The sequence below is a fragment of the Staurois parvus genome, unplaced genomic scaffold (genome assembly GCF_062004578.1).
Source record: "Staurois parvus isolate SC_StPar_1 unplaced genomic scaffold, SC_StPar_1.0 ptg000562l, whole genome shotgun sequence".
NCBI lineage: Eukaryota > Metazoa > Chordata > Amphibia > Anura > Ranidae > Staurois > Staurois parvus.
In genome coordinates this window covers 7056829-7077500 of record NW_028318358.1, presented here as the reverse complement: position 1 = coordinate 7077500, position 20672 = coordinate 7056829, and the positions used below count along the sequence as shown (strand labels likewise).

At 35.1% G+C, this 20672-nt stretch overlaps 1 protein-coding gene and 2 long non-coding RNA genes across 4 annotated transcripts in view; 2 read left to right on the top strand and 1 right to left on the bottom strand.

Moving 5' to 3' along the window:
* HOXC8 (homeobox C8) overlaps positions 1–4030 on the top strand; it is a 6046-nt gene extending 2016 nt beyond the window's left edge. Inside the window, exon 2 of the mRNA XM_089691422.1 lies at positions 2195–4030. Within this exon, the coding sequence (XP_089547548.1) occupies positions 2195–2487 (293 nt within the window). The 3' untranslated portion in view covers positions 2488–4030. The remainder of the gene's footprint in view (positions 1–2194) is intronic.
* Positions 1–20672, top strand: part of LOC149450791 (uncharacterized) — a 167224-nt gene that overhangs the window by 25293 nt on the left and 121259 nt on the right. Inside the window, exons 1-2 of one of the 2 annotated variants that reach the window (XR_016315213.1) lie at positions 11723–11937; positions 12078–12169. The exons of the other annotated variant lie outside the window; for it this stretch is intronic. This is a non-coding gene — a long non-coding RNA (uncharacterized LOC149450791). Of the gene's footprint in view, positions 1–11722; positions 11938–12077; positions 12170–20672 lie in introns of those variants that run through there. 2 annotated transcript variants of the gene reach the window in all.
* LOC149450794 (uncharacterized) lies at positions 16054–18511 on the bottom strand. The gene is made up of 2 exons (XR_016315214.1): positions 18413–18511; positions 16054–16650 (listed from the first exon to the last, which is right to left on the bottom strand). It is a non-coding gene; the product is annotated as an uncharacterized LOC149450794 (long non-coding RNA).

The window sequence follows — 20672 nt, the reverse complement described above, 5'->3', positions numbered from 1 at the left end:
TATAATACACTACAGCTCTGTAGAATCAATAGCACTTTATGAATAATACTAGAGGCACTATTATTTTATTTTGGTATTAGTATTTTTGTTGGTGTTTGTAAGAAAGCTCCAGCCACGTCTTTACCCTACTTTCTATTCAAGTATATAATTAATGCCACTCTATGATCAATACTGCAGGCAGCATTTTTTTAGTCTGCTTTGCAATCTTTTAATATTGTTATTTTTGTGTTTTTAGAATGTCAGTTTATATCTGACCTTAGCCAGGACTTTGCCTTGCTTTATTATAAACTATAGGCACAAAGCCACTTTCATGATCTATACTAGAGGCAGCGTTTTATTTTAAGCCTGCTTTCCAGTCTTTTACTATTGTTATTTTTGTGTTTATAGAATGCTAGTTTAGAGTTGACCCTAGCCAGGACTTTGCCTTGCTTTATGATAAACTATAGACTCAAAGCCACTTTCATGATCTATCCTACAGGCAGCATTTTTAGTCTGCTTTGCAGTCTTTTATTATTGCTATGTTTGTGTTTACAGAATGCCAGTTTATATCTGACCCTAGCCAGGACTTTGCCTTGCTTTATGATAAACTATAGGCTCAAAGCCACTTTTATGATCTATCCTATAGGCAGCATTTTTTGGTCTGCTTTGCAATCTTTTATTATTGCTATTTTTGCGTTTAAAGAATGTCAGTCTAGATCTGACTCTAGCCAGGGCTTTGCCTTGCTTTATAATAAACTATAGGATTCAAGCCACTTTCATGATCAATACCAAAGGTAGCATTTTTTTAGTCTGCTTTGCAATCTTATTGTTATTTTTGTGTTTCTAGAATGCTAGTGTGGATCTGACTAGCCAGGACGTATATAATAAACTATGGGCTTAATGCCACTTTCATGATCACTACTACAGGTAGCATTGTTTTAGTCTGCTTTGCAAGTTTGTATTTTTGTGTTTATAGAATGTAAGTTGAGAGCTGGCTCCAGACTGGACTTTGCCCTGCTTTCTAAAAAACTATAGGCTTCACTTTCATGATCAATACTACAGCCAACATTATAATAGTCTGCATAGCAGTTGTGTATTTTTTTTTTTGTGTTTATAGAACGTTAGTTTACAGCTGACTTCAGACAGGACTTTTCCTTTCTTTTTAATAGACTATAGGCTTATTTTATTTTGTATTTTTGTTGGTGTTTGTAAACTGCTAGTTTAGAGCTGACCCCATTCAGGACTTGCTAAATAGTAACTATAGGCTTAATGCCACTTTCATGATCAATACTACAGGTATTACTGTTGCTTTAAGATCAATACTACAGTTTGTATTATTTTATTTTGTATTTTTGTTGGTGTTTGTAAACTGCTAGTTTAGAGCTGACCCCATCCAGGTCTTGCTTAATAGTAAACTATAGACTTAATGCCACTTTCATGATCAATACTACAGGTATTACTACTGCTTTAAGATCAATACTACAGTTTGCATTATTTTATTTTGTATTTTTGTTGGTGTTTGTAGTCTGCTAGTTTAGAGCTGACCCCATTCAGGACTTGCTTAATAGTAAACTATAGGCTTAATGCCACTTTCATGATCAATACTACAGGTATTACTACTGCTTTAGGATCAATACTACAGTTTGCATTATTTTATTTTGTATTTTTGTTGGTGTTTGTAGTCTGCTAGTTTAGAGCTGACTCCCTTTAGGAGTTTAATAAACTATAGGCTTCATGTCCCTTTCATGATCGATACTACAGGTATACCTACCACTTTAGGATCGATATTACTGGTAGCATTATTTTAGTGTGCTTTGCAAATTTTTATTATTGTTATTTTTGTTTGTGTTAGTTTAGAGCTGACACCAGCCAGGACCTAATGCCACTTTTATAATCAATACTGCAGACAGCATTATTCTAGTCTGTATTGCAATTTTGTATTATTATTATTATTGTAAGTTTTATTTGTAGAATGCTAGTTTAAAGCTGACTCTAGCCAGGATCTGGTGCTGATTGAACTCAAAGAAGGGATCAACACTGACTTGTGAATTTCTTTAATGCAAGCCAGATTTGGGGGTTATTCTGTCTATTTCCTAGGAGGGTGTTTAGTGAGTGGAGCAGGCTGATCCTCACGTGTATGTCGAGGGATCATTGAGAGGCTTGATCCTGGAAGTGGTAAGCAGTAATGGCTGTGTGTTTTTGTTTTGCTATCCAGCCCCCGGAAGACGCAGTGGAAGGCAGACGTACAGCCGCTACCAGACACTGGAGCTGGAGAAGGAATTCCTATTCAACCCATACCTGACCAGGAAACGACGGATTGAAGTCTCCCACGCCCTGGGACTGACTGAGAGGCAGGTCAAAATCTGGTTTCAAAACAGGAGGATGAAATGGAAAAAGGAGAATAACAAGGATAAACTCCCTGGATCTAGGGAAGAAGAGAAGACAGAGGAAGAAGGGAATGATGAAGAAGAAAAGGAGGAGGAAGAGAAGGAGGAAAGCAAGGAATGAGTGAGATCTGAGTGAAAATGAGTGAATGGGGGGTGTCTCCTGGGTGAATGTGGATGTCTGCTTGTGGGAATGTGTTCAATTCCTTCTCAAACTCTCATTTTATGGTACACGTAAAAGCGAGAAGTTTATGATGCTCATTTGCTTTTATAGAGTATAGATCGGGGGGCACAACATTAACTACCTGTCACAAATTCCAGCCTTCTTCCACTCCTGGTCAGGACTCCCTCTTTGCATTTTGCTGTGGGTTGTGTGGGAAAAAAAGGGGGCATTTGCATTACCTTCTTATTTATGTCCTTCAAGTCCTGAGATATAGGCTAATAACTTATACACACGTGAAGGAAGCATACAGGGATTACTAGTATGATTTCCAACAGACTGACATTTCTACAGCCAGAATAGTATTATTTCCTTTTTATGTGAAATTAAACTACCTATTTCCTTGTACAGAGGCGCATTGTTGGATGGCCTCATAATGTAACCTGTGTTTATTTAGATTTATGTATTCATGTATGGGGGGAGGGGCCAGCACATACCCTTATATGTTCATTTGATTTTATTGCTATTATGTATTTGTCCCTTTTTCTTCCTATAACGCTGTCTATATAGCTCTATATGCCTCTGTAGCTGTCAAAGCCTTGCCAACAGAAAGGACTGATCTCTAGGTTGTTTGTAAGCAGAGTGTATGCACATGTATGAAAATACTAACAACAACCTATCACCTCTATGTGATCTATGACAGACTGCAACACTTGAGATATAAATTCCCTCATTTTATCTCCCATCTAGTTATTTTATGGGCTTAACATTACAGTGTGTGCACTTAAATCCTTCATTTACTACCTAAAGGGGTCAGGCAATAAGTACTTATAACACATCTGTTTATGTGTGGAATATATATATATATATATATATATATATATATATATATATATATATATATATATATATGTATATATATATGTATATATATATGTATCTCAGACAGCAGTACAACGTCAAACCTAATATGACTGGCAGTGATGCCCAAAATGCAAGCTACTGAGTAGCCAATACAAACTGAAACTTGCAATGTATCTAATAACTACCTATTGAAGGAGATATGCTATTGGGAAGTATTTGTAACGCATCTTTTGTTGTTTGTTGCTGCTTTCATCCCAACAACTGAAACTGCCTAGATGGACGCACATTTTTGTGTTTCTTTTACTGTGCTTTTAAAGTAGCTTAGGACTAAATTGCACTGAATGTAAAGTTACCTATTTGTCTTGACCTTCTATGTTAACGCAAAAGCTTGAGGTATTAAAAAGCCACAAAATAAAAAAAAAATATCAAAAGAGAAAAAAAAATAAGAAAAAAAAAATAAACAAAAGTCTTTGTTTTATTTCTGTATCAGCCTAGTTACAGCGTGTTCAAACTCTGAATGTAGCAAAGAAACCATGAACCTGTTCCTGGACAAAATAACATTTGTATTGTATACGTGAAACATTAAATGATGATATTATACTAAGGATAAGAAAAAATAATAAACATGATTTTAAAATGACAATATGGTGTTATTTTTCTGTAGGTTTCCATATGCAAGTTAAGGGCTATTGGGTATTAATTAATTAGAGTTATAATTATGCTGTTTTGATGTTTCAAAGTAGTAGCAAAACAATAAAAATAACATTGACCCTTTTAGGTGAGCTGGTTTATTTAAAGGTTGTAGTAGGTAGACTGGCCTGTATGTAGCTCTCACACCTAAGGCTCAGAGGAAATGTGTAGTTCTTTTAATACACAGAACCACTTTTTTAAAGTAGCCATATAATTATTTTTTAAGTAGCCAAGTAAAATAGCTTCTATAGAAAATGTACTAAGCCTAAACTAATATCACATATATCTATAGCAATATACTTTTTGAGTAACCAAATGAAGTGCAAAATAGCTCCTGTAGTACATTTCCCAAGCCTCAGCTATTATCACATACTTATATACGTTTTCAGTAACCAAATGCCAGTGTAAAATAGCTCCTATAGTATATTTCCAAAGCCTAAACTATTATCACCTATAGTAAATAGTCCTAAGCCTAAACTAATTCCATATATATATATATATATATATATATATATATAGTCCATGGCAGAAAAATACACAGTCATGGCAATAACACTCCTTACAGAGGGGTGCAGGGCAAACAAGCTGCATTAGCAGAGTGTTCCCAGTTCACAAAATTCAGGAATTATTTGTCATTTGGCTTTTTATTGTCCTAGCTGGTCTTCTAGTGGAAACCTCTAGTTTTGATTTGAATATATGCAAAGCTGGCATTTGGGAACCTAACAAAATATTATGACAGCAACTACTTTTTTTTTTTTGCATTAGTATATATGTGTTAAGTGATACGTCCTCCTTATAAAGAGTGTATAGATGGAATACAAAAGGCCGTTGGTGTTAAAAATGGAAACTTCTTACATACCGAAATACAAAGTTCTCCTCTGGGTTGGTGGAAGGTTCCTGAGGAGCCAGGTAGGTAGATATCCGCCTAGTAGATGTACCTAGCAAGCTAAGGAGTCTGGTTCCCAATATGACTTTACACCAAACAGCTCGCATGTGGTAAAGCAATAATTGCAGGAAAATAAAACCATAAAACAGCTTCCAAAAGCTACAACAAATGTACACCCAGGCGACAGTCATTTCCTGAATGTGTCCAGGGCATATGGGGTACTAAAAGCAGAGAGACCAGTTCAAATGTGAAGGGATTTTACAACAGCTCGCTTTCCTCATTGTACCTGAAGGTGACACTCACTTTACACCTCCAAAACCATTAAGAGCCACACATTTCCAATCCGGCAGAACTAAGGCCTAATATTAAAAGCAGTTAACGCCGCCCTGGGTACAGCTGATGCCACTGAAGTTATTTCCCTTCTAAGTGAAACGGTGGGTATTTCAAAAGTTTGACTTGATCCCACAGCTCAGACAGATAAATGCACAGTTTTAGAAAGAGAGGTTTGTATACAATAGAAAAAAAAAACACACAGAAAATGACATTTGTATACAGTAGGACAAAAACACACACAGAAAGTGATGCTTGTGTACAAGAGGGCAAAACCACACACAGAAAGAGATGCTTGTGTACAAGAGGGCAAAACCACACACAGAAAGTGATGCTTGTGTACAAGAGGGCAAAACCACACACAGAAAGTGATGCTTGTGTAAAATAGGGCAAAATCACACACAGAAAGTGAAGCTTGTGCACAATAGGGCAAAATCACACACAGAAAGTGATGCTTGTGTACAATAGGGCAAAATCACACACAGAAAGTGATGCTTGTGCACAAGAGGACAAAATCACACACATAAAGTGACTCTTGTGTACAATAGGACAAAATCACACACAGAAAGTGATGCTTGTGCACAAGAGGACAAAATCACACACAGAAAGTGAAGCTTGTGCACAATAGGGCAAAACCACACACAGAAAGTGATGCTTGTGTACAAGAGGGCAAAATCACACACAGAAAGTGAAGCTTGTGCACAAGAGGGCAAAATCACACACAGAAAGTGACTCTTGTCTACAATAGGACAAAATCACACACAGAAAGCAATGCTAGTGTACAATAGGGCAAAACCACACACAGAAAGTGATGCTTGTACACAACAGGAAAAAATCACAAATTAGAAGCTTGTATACACCAGCAAAAAAATCACACAAAGCAAGAGATGCTTGTATACACTAGCAAAAAATAACAGACAGAATAAGATGCTTGTATACACCAGCAACAAATAACACACACAAAAAAAGAGTATTTATACACTAGGCAAACAATCACACACAGAAATAGAAGCTTGTATACACCAGCAAAATTCACACTCATAAACAAATGTTTGTATACAATAGCAAAAAGTCACATAGATAAAGATATGTTTGTATACACCAGCAATAATCACACACAAAGAGATGCTTGCATACACTAGCAAAACGTTCCACACGGAAGGAACGTTTGTCTGCTGCTTGTATACAGCAGCAGACAAAAATCACACTTGAGAGATGCTTTTATACACCAACAAAAACTCAAACACAGAAAGAGATGCTTGTATGCACTAGCAAGACATCACACTCAGAAATAGATGCTTGTATACACTAGCAAAACGTTCTACACAGAAAGAGATGCTTGTTTACACCATCAGAAAAAAAGTCAGAGCAAGAGAGAAAGATGCTTGTATACACCAGCAAAAAATACACAAAGGAGAGAGATGCTTGTATACACCAGCAAAAAATACACAAAGGAGAGAGATGCTTGTATACACCAGCAATAAATACACAAAGAATAGAGATGCTTGTATACACCAGCAAAAATCATACACAAAAAGAAATGCTTGTACACATACTAGCAAACACAAATCACAATGAGATGCTTGTCTACATGCTAGCAAAGAAGATCACCCACACATAATGGGATGCTTGTATACATACTAGCAAAAAATCATACACAGAAAGAGAGGCTTGTGTATGTATACTAGCAAAAAAAAAAATCATATACAGAAAGAGAGGCTTGTACACATACTAGCAAAGAAAATCACACACACACAGAATGGGATGCTTGTATATATACTAGCAGAGAAAAAAAATACACAGAATGAGATGCTTATGTATATATACTAGCATAAAAATCATACACAGAAAGAGAGGCTTGTACACATGGTAGAAAAAAATCACACTCAGATGAGATGCATGTATACACTCACTAGCAAAAATCACACTCAGATGAGATGCTTGTATACACTCACATACAAAAATCACACACACGAAGAGATGCTTGTATACACCAGCAGAAAACTCACATACAGAAATAGATGCTTGTATACACTAGTAAAACTCCCACACAGAAAGAGATGGTTGAGTACATCAGCAAAACAGACAATGAGGTGCTTGTATACACAAGGAAACCACACGCCAATGTTCAGCAACAAGCACAACTATAGAACACATGGAAAGCATATTTGTTATTGACTATATTAATATACCACTTTGCCTTCTTACTGTCTTTCTCTGTTCTGCCTGTGGACCAGTGTATTTCCACTGTATTTCTCTTGCATATACCATATCCCTTTTATTCTTTCACCCTTCTTCACTTTGTAACTGAGGCCTAAATATGTTTTATTTGATCCTCCCTCTCTATACCCCTCATTTACATCACCCTCTTTTTTCCTACATAGCCCCAGCCTGTGTCTACTTTAAACAACCGGTCAGGTTCAAGTAAAAATTCTGCTTGTAATGGTTTATCCCAGGATCTGGACTGTTTATTTGAAATGAACAAGGTCCTGGGTGAGATGACTTTTTTAGTAAATTGACCTTATAAGCTGTATGCCATTTTTACTCACCTCATCTCTCTATAGCCTACTCTATCGCCTTTTAGTCCCCCACCCCTGCACCCCTCAAGGACTCTGCTCCCCTCTCTCCAACTGTGATCAAACTGTTTGGAACTCTCTATGGCCACAGCATTCATGCATAGCCCACCTATAGGTGCAGCGAGAAGTCCATACAAGCTATTCACGAATATCTCCTATTTTGAAGGCTTTAAAAAATGCCTGTCTGTATACTTCATGATAAAGCGTTAAACTTTGTCCGATCATTTGCTGTATAATGAGATGAAGATAAGTTTATTGCTGATTCCACTTGGCGTTTATGCTGAAGTCAACAGCCCCAAACTCCAATCTTCAGAGGAAGACAAGATTCTGTTTTATGTGATTAAATTATTATATCATCTGAAATGTGCTATGGGTGGAAACGCTGTTACGGGTTGAAAAAAAGTAATTTGGGGATAATATGGCTGTTCCAGAGGCCTCCGCAAACGATCATTGCTGTCTATAGATGACTTGGAATGGACGTAGTTACACGCCTGAAGGAGACGAGAGAAATTCTATCAACACTTTCTTTGATTAACCAATCAAAATTTTCTTCAAGAATCATTTAAAGAAAGGGGACTGTAACTCATGAAAAAGCTAACCAAGAATATATAGCTCATTTTAATTTAACGTATCACTCCAAACAAGACAATATACACAATTATTATGACTATGAATAACAAATCTGATGACACAGTGGAGGAAAAAAAAACCCGAAGCATTTGTGGCTGAGAATGGAAGATAACAACAAAGCAGTGCAAAAGTAGAGTAAAAAAAAAAGTAGATACATTGATTAGAAGCTCATAAGGACACTACTGGTGAGAATGGAAATATTGGTTAAGATTTCTTATGGGACCTATCATATGATGTGGAATATCTTGTACATAAATTCATAAAAAAATACTACTGTTGCTGCTAACATATAACTACTACTAACAACTAACAGAAAAAAAACAACACTATTAACATGCCAAGATACTCTAAAGTTCTACCATTTTTAATTGCAAATATATTTGTGTGTGTGTGTCTGTATATATAGAGTATATATATAGTATATATATTTCTATTATATAGTTAAAAAAAAAATTATATATATATATAGTGTTTATCCGCCTTTAGAGTTTAGTGACCTTCACGCAGGTGACAAGAGAGTTTAGAGACCATAGAATATAATAATAGCAATCATTTAAATAATACTTCCTATTTCTACTATTTCTTTGCTTTTATTGGTCGCTAAAACAGCTGAAGCTTCCGTTTGAAGATGTTTGTCTTTGTTATATTCTGCAAGGTTAGGAAGCGTACATCGCACACATAAAAGCTGTTTTTAACTTTAGAACTCTTCCTCTCCTCGTAACTTTTAACTACCTGTTATAAAATTTATTGGTGGTGTGTAAAACAGGAATAAAAGCCATTGCCTTCTTCCGGTTGTTAGACAGCAAAGCCATTGTTGGGTGTGAGATAAGGGAAACAAATGAAAAAAATGCAGGGAAATAATAGTCTAAGCAACGATTTAGATATATACATTTTTAATCCTAAGTTTAATATGATAACTTTTATGAAATATCATCAGATGAAAAATATGAGTAGGACCAAGGATAGCCATACATGAAAATAAAACGATTATTTAAAATCAAAAGGTAAATAATGGGCAAGAAATAAAGATACATTGTTGCCAAATAGAAGACAAATCTTAAATACACTTCAACCAAACGAAATTTGAATAAAACATTTAAGACCAGTTTTTCATTGGAATCAACTGTATGCAAGTGTACTAGGCTATGGGGCTGCAGGAAACTCAAATGAAAAAGGACTTTGGGAGAAGAAAATCTGGAGGATTGGATGGCTTAATGGATGTAATATAAGATGATTAGGTTATAGTTCTTAGGATTTTATTGACTTTAAGGAACATTCGTCAGAAAATTATCATTGTGTAGCTATTGTGATAATAGTTATCAACGATTAACTGCAATAACTAATAATGATTCTATGTCTAGTTCAAATGTATTTGAATGTATGTAGGTTTCTGTGTTGTATTGATAATTTGTCTCTATCTGTACAAAAAAACAGACGTGTGTCGAGGAACAATCTTATTAGGTATATGCTCATTTGTGTATGACAATTTGTGCCTCTGTGTGTGTATATCGGGAAACAGATGTGTGTAATATCTAGCTATTCTCATACACACACAAAGATGTGTTTATGAACTCCACAAAAAGCAATTTTCGTGTATGTGTGTGTAAAGATAGTCACTCTCTCTCTCTCTATATATATATTTTGTATTTTTTTTATTTTTTTTTTTTAAATGAGAGAGAGACAAATAGGAAAAGTGATATAGGAAAGCTAGAAAGAGAGACAGAGACAGAGATTGTTCACACAAAAGTGTGTAGGTGTATACATAGACATTTGTGTATCTATTTCTCTCTCTCTCCATACATATATGTGTGTGTGTTTCTCTCTCCCTTTACACACATATATATATATATATATATATATATATATACATTTTTATTTATTTTTTTAACAGTAACAATCTATCTATTTATGTATCTATCTATAAATAATATACAATTTCGGAAATCCCAACGTTTAAGAAAGAGAGCCCAGATTATGCTTTAAAACAATACGTTTGCCTTTACAGAATACATGTTTTACTAGAACAGTCTAAAATTCACTTATTAATCGTGTCCTAATTTTTCCTAAGGTGAAAATCTGATCAATCGCACCCCACCATCGGTTATAATATAAGGCCTTAGCGTATGAATAGTCATAGACCTAATAAAGACCTAAGGATTTAAATAAATCTTTTATATTATCATCATGTTCCGCGCAAATGCAGACACATTGCGAGACACACACACACTATATAAAGATAGATGTGTGTGTGTTTGTATACACGCATTTGTCAGGGTGTGTTTATATGTCCAAGTATTCACACATATATATTTGTGTATATATATATATATATATATATATATATATATATACATATATGTATATATGTGTGTGTGTGTGTGTGTGTGTATATACGTGTCTGTGTATACACACATGTATTTGTGTATGTGTGTATATTTGTGTATTTGTGTGTGTATATATGTGTGTGTATGTGTGTGGCTATAAGTGTCTTTGTGTATACACATATATTTGTGTGGGGTGTATTTGTTTGTAAAACGTAAGTGGCTTTGATTTGAGACTATTTAGCTATTCTTTGCATCAATATATGAATATGTACGTTTATTCACTCTTTCAATTTCTGACCAGGATCCTGGTTTGGTGTCCAAAAAGGCCCTAATTAAATACATATTAATCTATCTATCTATCTATCTATCTATCTATCTATCTATCTATCTATCTATCTATCTATCTATCTATCTATCTCTCTCTCTCACTGTGTGTGTGTGTGTGTGTGTGTTTGTGTGTGTATATATATATATATATTTATTTTTATTTATTTTATTTTTTTTTAAATACTGAACGTATTTTAAACTCTCTTCTATCAATACATAGGAGCAAACTTGCAACATCTCAGTGTTTTATTCCTACTAAGGCATATCGCTCTCAGGATTAATTTGCATGAGCCCTAATAAGTGTGAAAGGAAAAAAATCAAATAATAAAATAATGGATAAATATGGCGTCAAGGAAAGACATTTGCACACGCCACAAAAATGCAGTACATTCTTGGTTGTTTGCAGAAAATTTACAGCTGGGCAATAAAAGTTTACGACTGAATCACAAGTTGGATTGGCCACAGGAAGTCATGTGGACTCTCCATGAACGTGAACTTTTTATTGTGGTTTTCTTATACGCTCTGCTCCTTGTTGTAACAGTCCACCCAGTGCCAGTGTAAGGGGGCTGATCGTATCTGTTTTTTTTAATACTTATATATTTATTATAGATTTTAAAAATAGATATTCTTTTTTTTTCTCAGCCCTGTGGAACTGTTGCTAGCTTGGAGGCATTTTGGAAATAATGAATTTACTGCACCTCTTGGTCGCCTCCCCCTTTTCCACCCCTAGGGGCAAAAGGCACTACATTTCCTTTGGAGCAAGCAAAGAATAAGGAAGCGCCGAGTTGTAAATACCTTTTATTATTAGTTTTTTTTTTATTCTCCCCAGAGTTCTTTGCTCTAGAAAGCTGAGGATCGGTGTGTTTTGTCCCCACCTTAATTTTTTTTTATTTATTTATTTTTTTCCCTTGTAATGTTTTCTTGAAGCGCCACACAGCATCACTGGATCAGACAGAGGGAGTGAGAGAGGGAGAGAGAGAAAGGGAGAGAAAAAAGGGAGAGGGAGAGACACAACATTGGTAAGTGTTCCCTTATTGGCTACATTTTCTAACTAATGATCCATAGCAATGGGTGGTAAAAGAAATGGATACAGGGCACCTTTTTGCTAAGACTTATTATAAAAGCTAATATTGTATCATGGGAGAGCTGCAGTGCCTGGGATAACATGGGAATTGTGTGCCTGTGTGTATATGTATGTGTATATGTGTGTGTGTTTGTTTTTACTAATGTGATGTCACTAGCTCGTTCTGTACCGACACTGTTGTGACTGTGGAAATCGCTGCATGCTGTCACGTCTCTTATATAAAGCTGCTGTGCGAAGTGTTTGGGCCTTGGAAGAAGGATTGTGATGTAATAGAAAAATGGGAAAGAGAAAGAGAGGGAGAGAGAGAGAGAGAAATCCGCAAAGGAATTGAGGTCGGAAGCTTGGAAAAAAAACATGCAAGATGATGATGAGTATTAAAGGGAAAAAAAAACTTTTTTTTCTGCTGAAAGATCTGGAGAGCAAGGGTGAGGGCTGAGCATGCGCAGTGAGATCAGATGCCAATTTGTCCTAGAATGGATGCCAAGTTCCGTGTGGGTTTCTTGGTCATTGCATATTAGTTGTGATTCTTTTTTCTTTATTTGGCAGTTTTTATGTTGACTGTATGCTGTACATGTGTGATACCCCAGGTAGCTTTTTAGCAAGCACTTACCTGTTCTGTTGTGGTCTGTGAAGAGAAGCCAATATATATATATATATATATATATATATATATATATATATATATATATATATATATTATACACACTATATTTTAATCTAGGTTATTTTGTGATATACACCTAAAATGTACATGTGAATATATATATGTACATGTGCATATTTATATATATGTACACATACACTATATATCATATATATATGTATATATATACTAGATGTGTACAAGGAATATAAACATCACTGCAATAGTAATAATACAAAATATATTGCTCCTAAATGTTAACAGTTTTGCGTTCGTTGTGTTATTATTGTCCTTATTAATATTTTGATTCCTATTAATAGCACATGATATATAAGGCTACATAGAAGATTGCACTCATGTAATTGTTGGCTTTGTTTAGATACCAGTGCCTTGTGCCTCTAGCACGGTGAAAATGTGTGTTGTAAATGCATAAATGGTTTTGAATCGATGAAAATGTTGGATTATGTCTTCACTGTTGTGTATATATATATATATATATATATATATATATATATATTTATTTATTTTTAAAGCTTGAACCAAGCATTTTGCCTGCTGTGATAGTTTTCCCACGTCTTCGGTTTTGGGTCTTTCTACAGTATAAAATAATAATAATCATAATAAAAGAGTTCCCCTTAGACTGGCACATATATTTCTTTTATTATGTCGACTACAGTTTAATTGTGAATATCAGATTATTTTTTCCATTTGTATTTAACCCCCCCTCATATTTGATGCTGTTTTCCATGTTTTATCCCTCTTTCTAGGCTATGCCACAGTAGTATGTTTAAAATTCCATCCTTGTGTTTCTGATCCCAGTCATATAACTGCTCTGGCCTGTAAAATGAAATGCTGACATAACGTTGGAAATGTGCTTTGTGCTGCTGTCTGGTTTACAAGAGGCAGGGGGATGTGTGGTGTCCATCCCTATGCTGTGTGCACACTGCGGCTGTGTGCTGCTTATAAATACGATATATACTTCACTTGGAGGTGTTCTATCAAAAGGCTTCATATGTTATTCTAATTGTAGGCCTACATTCTACATCCGCAGTGTGAGATGAGTGTACCACCCCCAGCCATTTCATTTTCAGTAATGTGAGGCCTGTATGTCTGAAATCCCCCAAACATTATTTCAATGTATCGATTTCTTATTCTGCTCAACCAGGGCCCATCTCTCATAAACCTGCAGCAGACAGAAACATTTTATATCAAGAATGTAATGGTGATTTATACATTGTTCTGAGTTTTGCGAATAAAACTCCATTGAAATAAATTACATGCTTTATCCATAGCACTAGAGGACAGTAAATGAGTATAATAAAGCTGGCCATTCATATCGACTTTTTCCTTTGGCTATACGTTCTCCAGTACAATAAACAAACCAATTTATTCATCAGATTTTTTTTAATGTCTTCATCTGCCAAACACATGTATGAATTCCTTCTGATATAACAAAAAAGGAACCCATTTTAGCACTTGTCTGAACAAAACAAACCCCCCCCCCCCCCAAAAAAAAAGAAGAGGACTGAACTAGAGTGAGTGCAGACCTCTGTAAAATGTAGTAAATCTGCCATAATATTTTAACCACAGTAGGTTTGATTATTGCATTTATAAGAGAAAAAGCTACATGGCTTCACTAGAATCAAATATATTATAGAATGAATACGTCGAATACTATACAATAGCGCACAGTTCACTCACTAGCATTATTCTTCTTATCCATGTATACATGTGTGTGTGTATATGTGTATATATGTATATATATATCTTTATCGATCTCTCTCTCCCTACCTCTCTTTCTCTCTCTATATATATATGTAGAGAGAGTGTGTGAAAAATGTGCAATGCGTATAATTTATTATGAAGTTAGCAAATATTTTTGTACTGTTTAAGTAGTTTTTTTTAGTTTGTTCTCTATCTATCTATCTATCTATCTATCTATCTATCTATCTATCTATCTATCTATCTGTCTGCCTTCCTGTCTGACTGCTTATCTATTGGTCTGTCTGGCTGTGGACAGGATTGCTCTTGTGTTTGTCTGTTCTAAGGGCTGGCTGTATTCTCCATTGTAGTGGAGAGGTATCTTTTTCGATGCTATGCGGAATGATTTACACCACTGTGTTATGCAGTAAGGCGGTATGCACAAAGAGAATGTTTAAATTGTCCTGTTAAAATAATGTCGTTTTTATTGTATTTAAGTGCATTCTAGCTGGCATACTGTAAATGTTTTTACAGATAGAAAACACAATTTGGTGTTAAATATTCTTGGTGTCTATGAATATTTTATGCCCTCTCGATGTATTTGTTCATTTTGCTGTTTGAGCCGGCAGTAAAACGCTCAAATACAAAAATAACAACGTATTTATTGAAGTGAGTGGTAAGTTAATAAGAAAATGAGCGTATTGCCTCGCCTGTTCACTTGCTATATTTATTGGCAAGATTCCCCTGCTTACTTCCTTGCTTAAATCCGGTTATTAAATTTACAGTCGTAGTTCCAAATGTATAAATACAGTAATAACCATAAAAAAAGCACACAATGAAAAAGAATGACTTCAATGGGATGTTCTTGGCGAAATGTGAATTGCAGGTTTGTGCTTTATTAAAACAGGCAACCTAGGAACACAAACGTTTAATTGAGGGGTCAAATTGCTACTATCCATAGGGAAAGAAGGAATCTATTGCTTTAAGGAAGGACTTTTACAGTTAGGAGTGAAATTCCGGGTCATCTGTTCCTGTAATTAGGATTCTGTCCCAGGCATGCTAGGATCACACATTTATATATGGTCTTTGCTTTATGGGCCTTGGGATGCAGCAGTGAAGAAGTATGTATCCCTATGTGGCTTGTGGTGAGTCCCATGGCCATCCTTGTTTGTTTGTTTATATACTGCCACCAAGTGACCAAAAGCTGCTAAACCAGCACATTCCCTCTGCACTGGTCAACATTGCTCTCTGCTGGAATTTTCACAGTGAGATTGTATTGCCAGGAATCTTTTTTTATGAGTTTGTGTGTAATGTGTGAATTTTAATAAGAAACAGGTGCATGAGGGTGTTTTGCCCCTGTATTTTTCTCTAGGAGCACTTTACTATTTTCAACAACGAAGGGCTAAAAAAATAGTTTGTAACATGCTTTAGCAGCATTTTGGGCATTGCGTAAAGGAAGATACATAAAACTGTACTACCTGCACAGAAAGAGCAAAGTTTATTTAGACAGAACATAATATTGTCAGATCACATATGAGTGTGAAATCATTGCAGGAGACATAAAAATGATCTACAGATCGTAATGTAGCATTTATCCTGTGGTTCGTCCATTCAAAAGCATCACACCACAGACCAACACAACAGTGTTATATTAAATAAATCTCACTTGGAATCTGATACCAGACAGCTCTCAAACTTGTAAAAGCTATATCAAGCCCATTTAATATTAACAGTTGTGCATTTTTAAGTCAGGTTATGTTGAGGGATCATAACAGCGCTTTATTAATCATAAACTAAAATTATGTATGAATTCATCACTGAAATGTACATAATGCAGGTACCGGAATATTTTGGAAATTTTAGCTTGAAGCTGCAACAAGTAGGCTTTATTAGATCAAGATGTCAAGTAATAAAAGTTTAAAAACTAGACTAAAACTAAAGCACTTGTTTGATAACATTACACAAATCAATGTGCTAATATCAGAAACAGAGAAGTAGAAAGTAGCTTTTTAGAAAATTGGAATTCACACATTTCCAGCTCAGCTTCCATCTTCAGATGACACAAAAACTTCCTGTGCAGAAAAGAAAAAAAAAATAGACATTATTATTAGGCTGGATATTTATACATCTATTTTAGTTGATTTAATCAACGAACCTACAGATTGTTTTAATCACATGTTACATAGTTAATACTATTTTCTAATATTTATTTTCTTATAATATATTATACGATTCAGATGGTAAAACCCCACAGTAGTAAATACATTGAGAAAAATACAATTTAAAGGTAAACCAAAACAGTGTAACAAAGTTTTTCTATTTACAACGTGTATATAAGTAACTATACTAAATAAATAAATACAACCCCTGTCGTTATTTTCCTGTATGGAGTAGGCAATAGGTGTTTTTATTTCATCCTCCATGTTTTTCAAGGAGACGTCTTTAAAAACTTTGGCCAATGTTCATGAGTGAGTCTCGTCCTTATGTGCAGTATCAGTAAACATTGGATTTATTTAGTAATTTGTTACATTTTCTAGTCTTTGTATCGTTTTTTTTTACAACCTGTAGTGTTACTTATCTGCAGGCAATAGCTGTTTACTGCTGAATTTATTTAATCCTCCATGTTTTTCAAAGGCTTCTTAAAACTTTGGCCAATGTTCAGGGATGAGCCTTCTCCTCAAGTGCAGTATCAGTAAATATTAGATTTTATTTTGATAGTGAATGGTTACCTTTTCTAGTCTTTGTGTACATGTGTCAGCCTGGTTCCTATGTTTGAGTAGCGTTTAAACATACTCATATGTATTAAAATGAGTCTTATTTATGGCTTAACTCTTTTATTGCCATTTTAATTCTGTGTCTTTCCCAGATTACTTCCAGGATTAGAATCGTATTAAATTCCAGTGTAGCCCAGGGACACTTAAGAAAATTACATTAGAAAACAGACCGTGGTAAAGATCGATCAAACATGCAGAATACCTTTTAGAACCATAATCTGGGTGTCCCTATACCCCTGAAAAAAATAACAAAGTCACACAGCCCCAAATAGCCCCCCAACTTCACAGGATGACTTTAATAAGAGGCTGGCAGGCAGGTAATGCACTCGGACAACGTACTGCAGCTTTAATGAAGGTACTGGGCTAAGCTCAATGCAAGGTCATAAATAAATAAAACGCATGCAGCCAGATGGGCTGTAAATTACAAATATAAATTAAAAAGGTGAAGAGAAAGGTGCTTAGTGTTTTATCCCGGCTATGTGATGTCCAACAATACAACTCACTATTAATTACACACCAGTGTCTTTCTAACTTCTCATGCAAGTCTCAACTGCAAGTCCACGGATTTACTATCTCACTTTATAACACAAAATGCAAAACAGAAATGGAGTTTATGTTCATACCGGTTTAAATATAGCTCCGTATCCTCCACCATTATATCATTTTATGTGTTTATTGCAAGACCAGGAGCCTGAACATCGAGTAGATGTCCTATATGTTTATGCTGCGTTTAGGATGTAAATAATTACATTCAGTCGTTAACTCAGCCTTAAGAAGACTTTTTTTAAACCTTAAGATGAAGTTAAAGTGATGAAATTTACTCTGACACAGGGAACTTTGGCTTCAGAAACTCTGTTTCCTTCTTTTAATTGGGGAGGATATAGAAAACACGTGTGTTGAGGCAATTATTTCACAGGTTATTTTCCATCAGATAATCAATCCCTAAATTACATAACTTTATAGAGCAGAGAAATTCACTATTCAATGGTATTAGGAAGATGAAGAGAAAATACATTGGATTAAAAAATAAATATGGAGAGATATCAATCGATCCACGTACCTGTGATTGCAGATATCTGGTTGTTTAGTAGACAGTGTTTGCTTAAGAAGACTTACTAGTCTTGGGGGAAGATAGAGAAAGAACTACATGCAGCCATGGCTCCAGTACACTAGGGTGGATTCATAAACATCTGCTCTTTTATATTCTGCTGAGTTTACATAATTGTGCTGGGATTCGATTTTTACAGAGTATACCTCCAAGGCAATTACAACTGCATGCAAAACTGGGATGGAAAATAGTACATACTTTTATAGGGAAAAACCATTTTCAATGTATCCGTGGCGCACCACAGTAGCCAAGCTACTTCTAGCTACATAGACTCAAGCTAGTTTTTATTATTATTATTATTATTATTATTATTATTATTATTTTGATGGTTTAAAACTCTTTCCCCCCAATTTGCTATGATGAAATTGCCTAAACCATGGTTTCCCTTTGTTACTTCAAGTTGCATGTGGTAGCCAGTTTTCTACTCCCCATAAATCGACGAGTGCTTTAAGGCTTGCCCTTTGCTTATAGATGTAATAAAACACTTAACTTTCTCTTCTAAGAGAGGCACTATTATAGACCAGAACTGGCTCGGTGAAATCCTTTAAATACCAAAAGTCCTTTCTCCCAAAACAATCCTTGCACTTTTTTGTTAAGTTTAACATGAAGGGGAAGAAAAAACAACTTAATTATAAAAAGAATAGAGCAGAGGTGAGAGAGAAATTGAGAGAGAGGGAGAAATTGAGAGAGAGAGAGAGAGAGAGAGAGAGAGAGAGAGAGAGAGAGAGAGAGAGAGAGAGAGAGAGAGAGAGAGAGAGAGAGAGAGAGAGAGAGAGAGAGAGGTCCTTATAATATAACAAGAGTAAAAGCAGATTGAGCGGCTGGGGGCCCACTGGTTTTACTGCAAATCCCAACCATACTGTACAATAAATACGAGATAAGCTGATAAGTGGGCAATGAAATAAGACTCTAAAAAGCAATCAAATGGTTTATAGCTTAGCACTATAATCTTGGGAGAAACATCCAGCTACAAACCACGCCACCAAACCACCATGTTATAGCAGCAATGATAAGATCGATATATTATATCATACAGATGTGTGTATGTATTTTTGTATCTAATATATATATATATATATATATATATATATATATATATATATATAAAAACACACACATATACATATATATATATATGCACATATGCACATTTCATATACGAAATAGAAACAGTAGGTGGTGTATATACAATCACATATATACACACACAGATAGATGGATAGCTAGATAAACAATGGGATGCATCTATGTACTTCCTAGCATTACATAGTTAGCTATACACACGTATGCACACATTATCACATATACCATTTTATATACTTTAGAAACAGTAGGTGATGTGTACTCATACACCCACTCTCTCTCTCTCACACACACACACACATGTATATATAAACTTGGGCGAAAAGGAATGCAGTGAAATAGCTATGTACTTCCTAGCATAAAATGACTAGCTATACAGACACACATGCACACATTAACACATATACAATGTTATATGCTTTAAAAACAGTAGATATGCACACACACACACACACACACACACAACTTTATATATATTTTGCCCAAGTTTAAAGAGAATGCAGTGATATAACTATGTATTTATTCCCTAGTATTAAATTACTAACTTACACACACACACACACACACACACATATATATATATATATATATATATATATATATATATATATATAGATATAGATAGATAGATAGATAGATAGATAGAGATATATATCTATATATAAAGTTACACACACACACACATATAAACTTTATATATATAAACTTAGGTGCAAAGGAAGCAGTAAAATAGCTATGTATTCCCTAGCATGAAATAACTAGCTATAAAACGTGTTTTAGGTGAAAATATGGTGCCAGCTGCTGGCAATTTTTGATACTGGGTTACCAGTGTTCTAACACAGGAAAGGCGACCATAATAGTAAACAATAAGGAATTCTATTTCTGAAGACATTTGCCATCCCCTTCCCCTCACCTTCCTAGAAGTGAATATACTGAATAACCCCCCTGCTAGAACTACATACATTTTGTTCCACAAACCTTTCTTGCAGGAGGGTGTCCCAGGCACTGCTTGTCTAATCTCTGCCTCAAATGGTCGTTTTATTTTGCTTAAACTTTATTTTTGAGCTGTTGCCTGCACTCAGGGGACTGTTGGTGTTATACCAGGGCAATAAACGACCCCTTTTCCTCT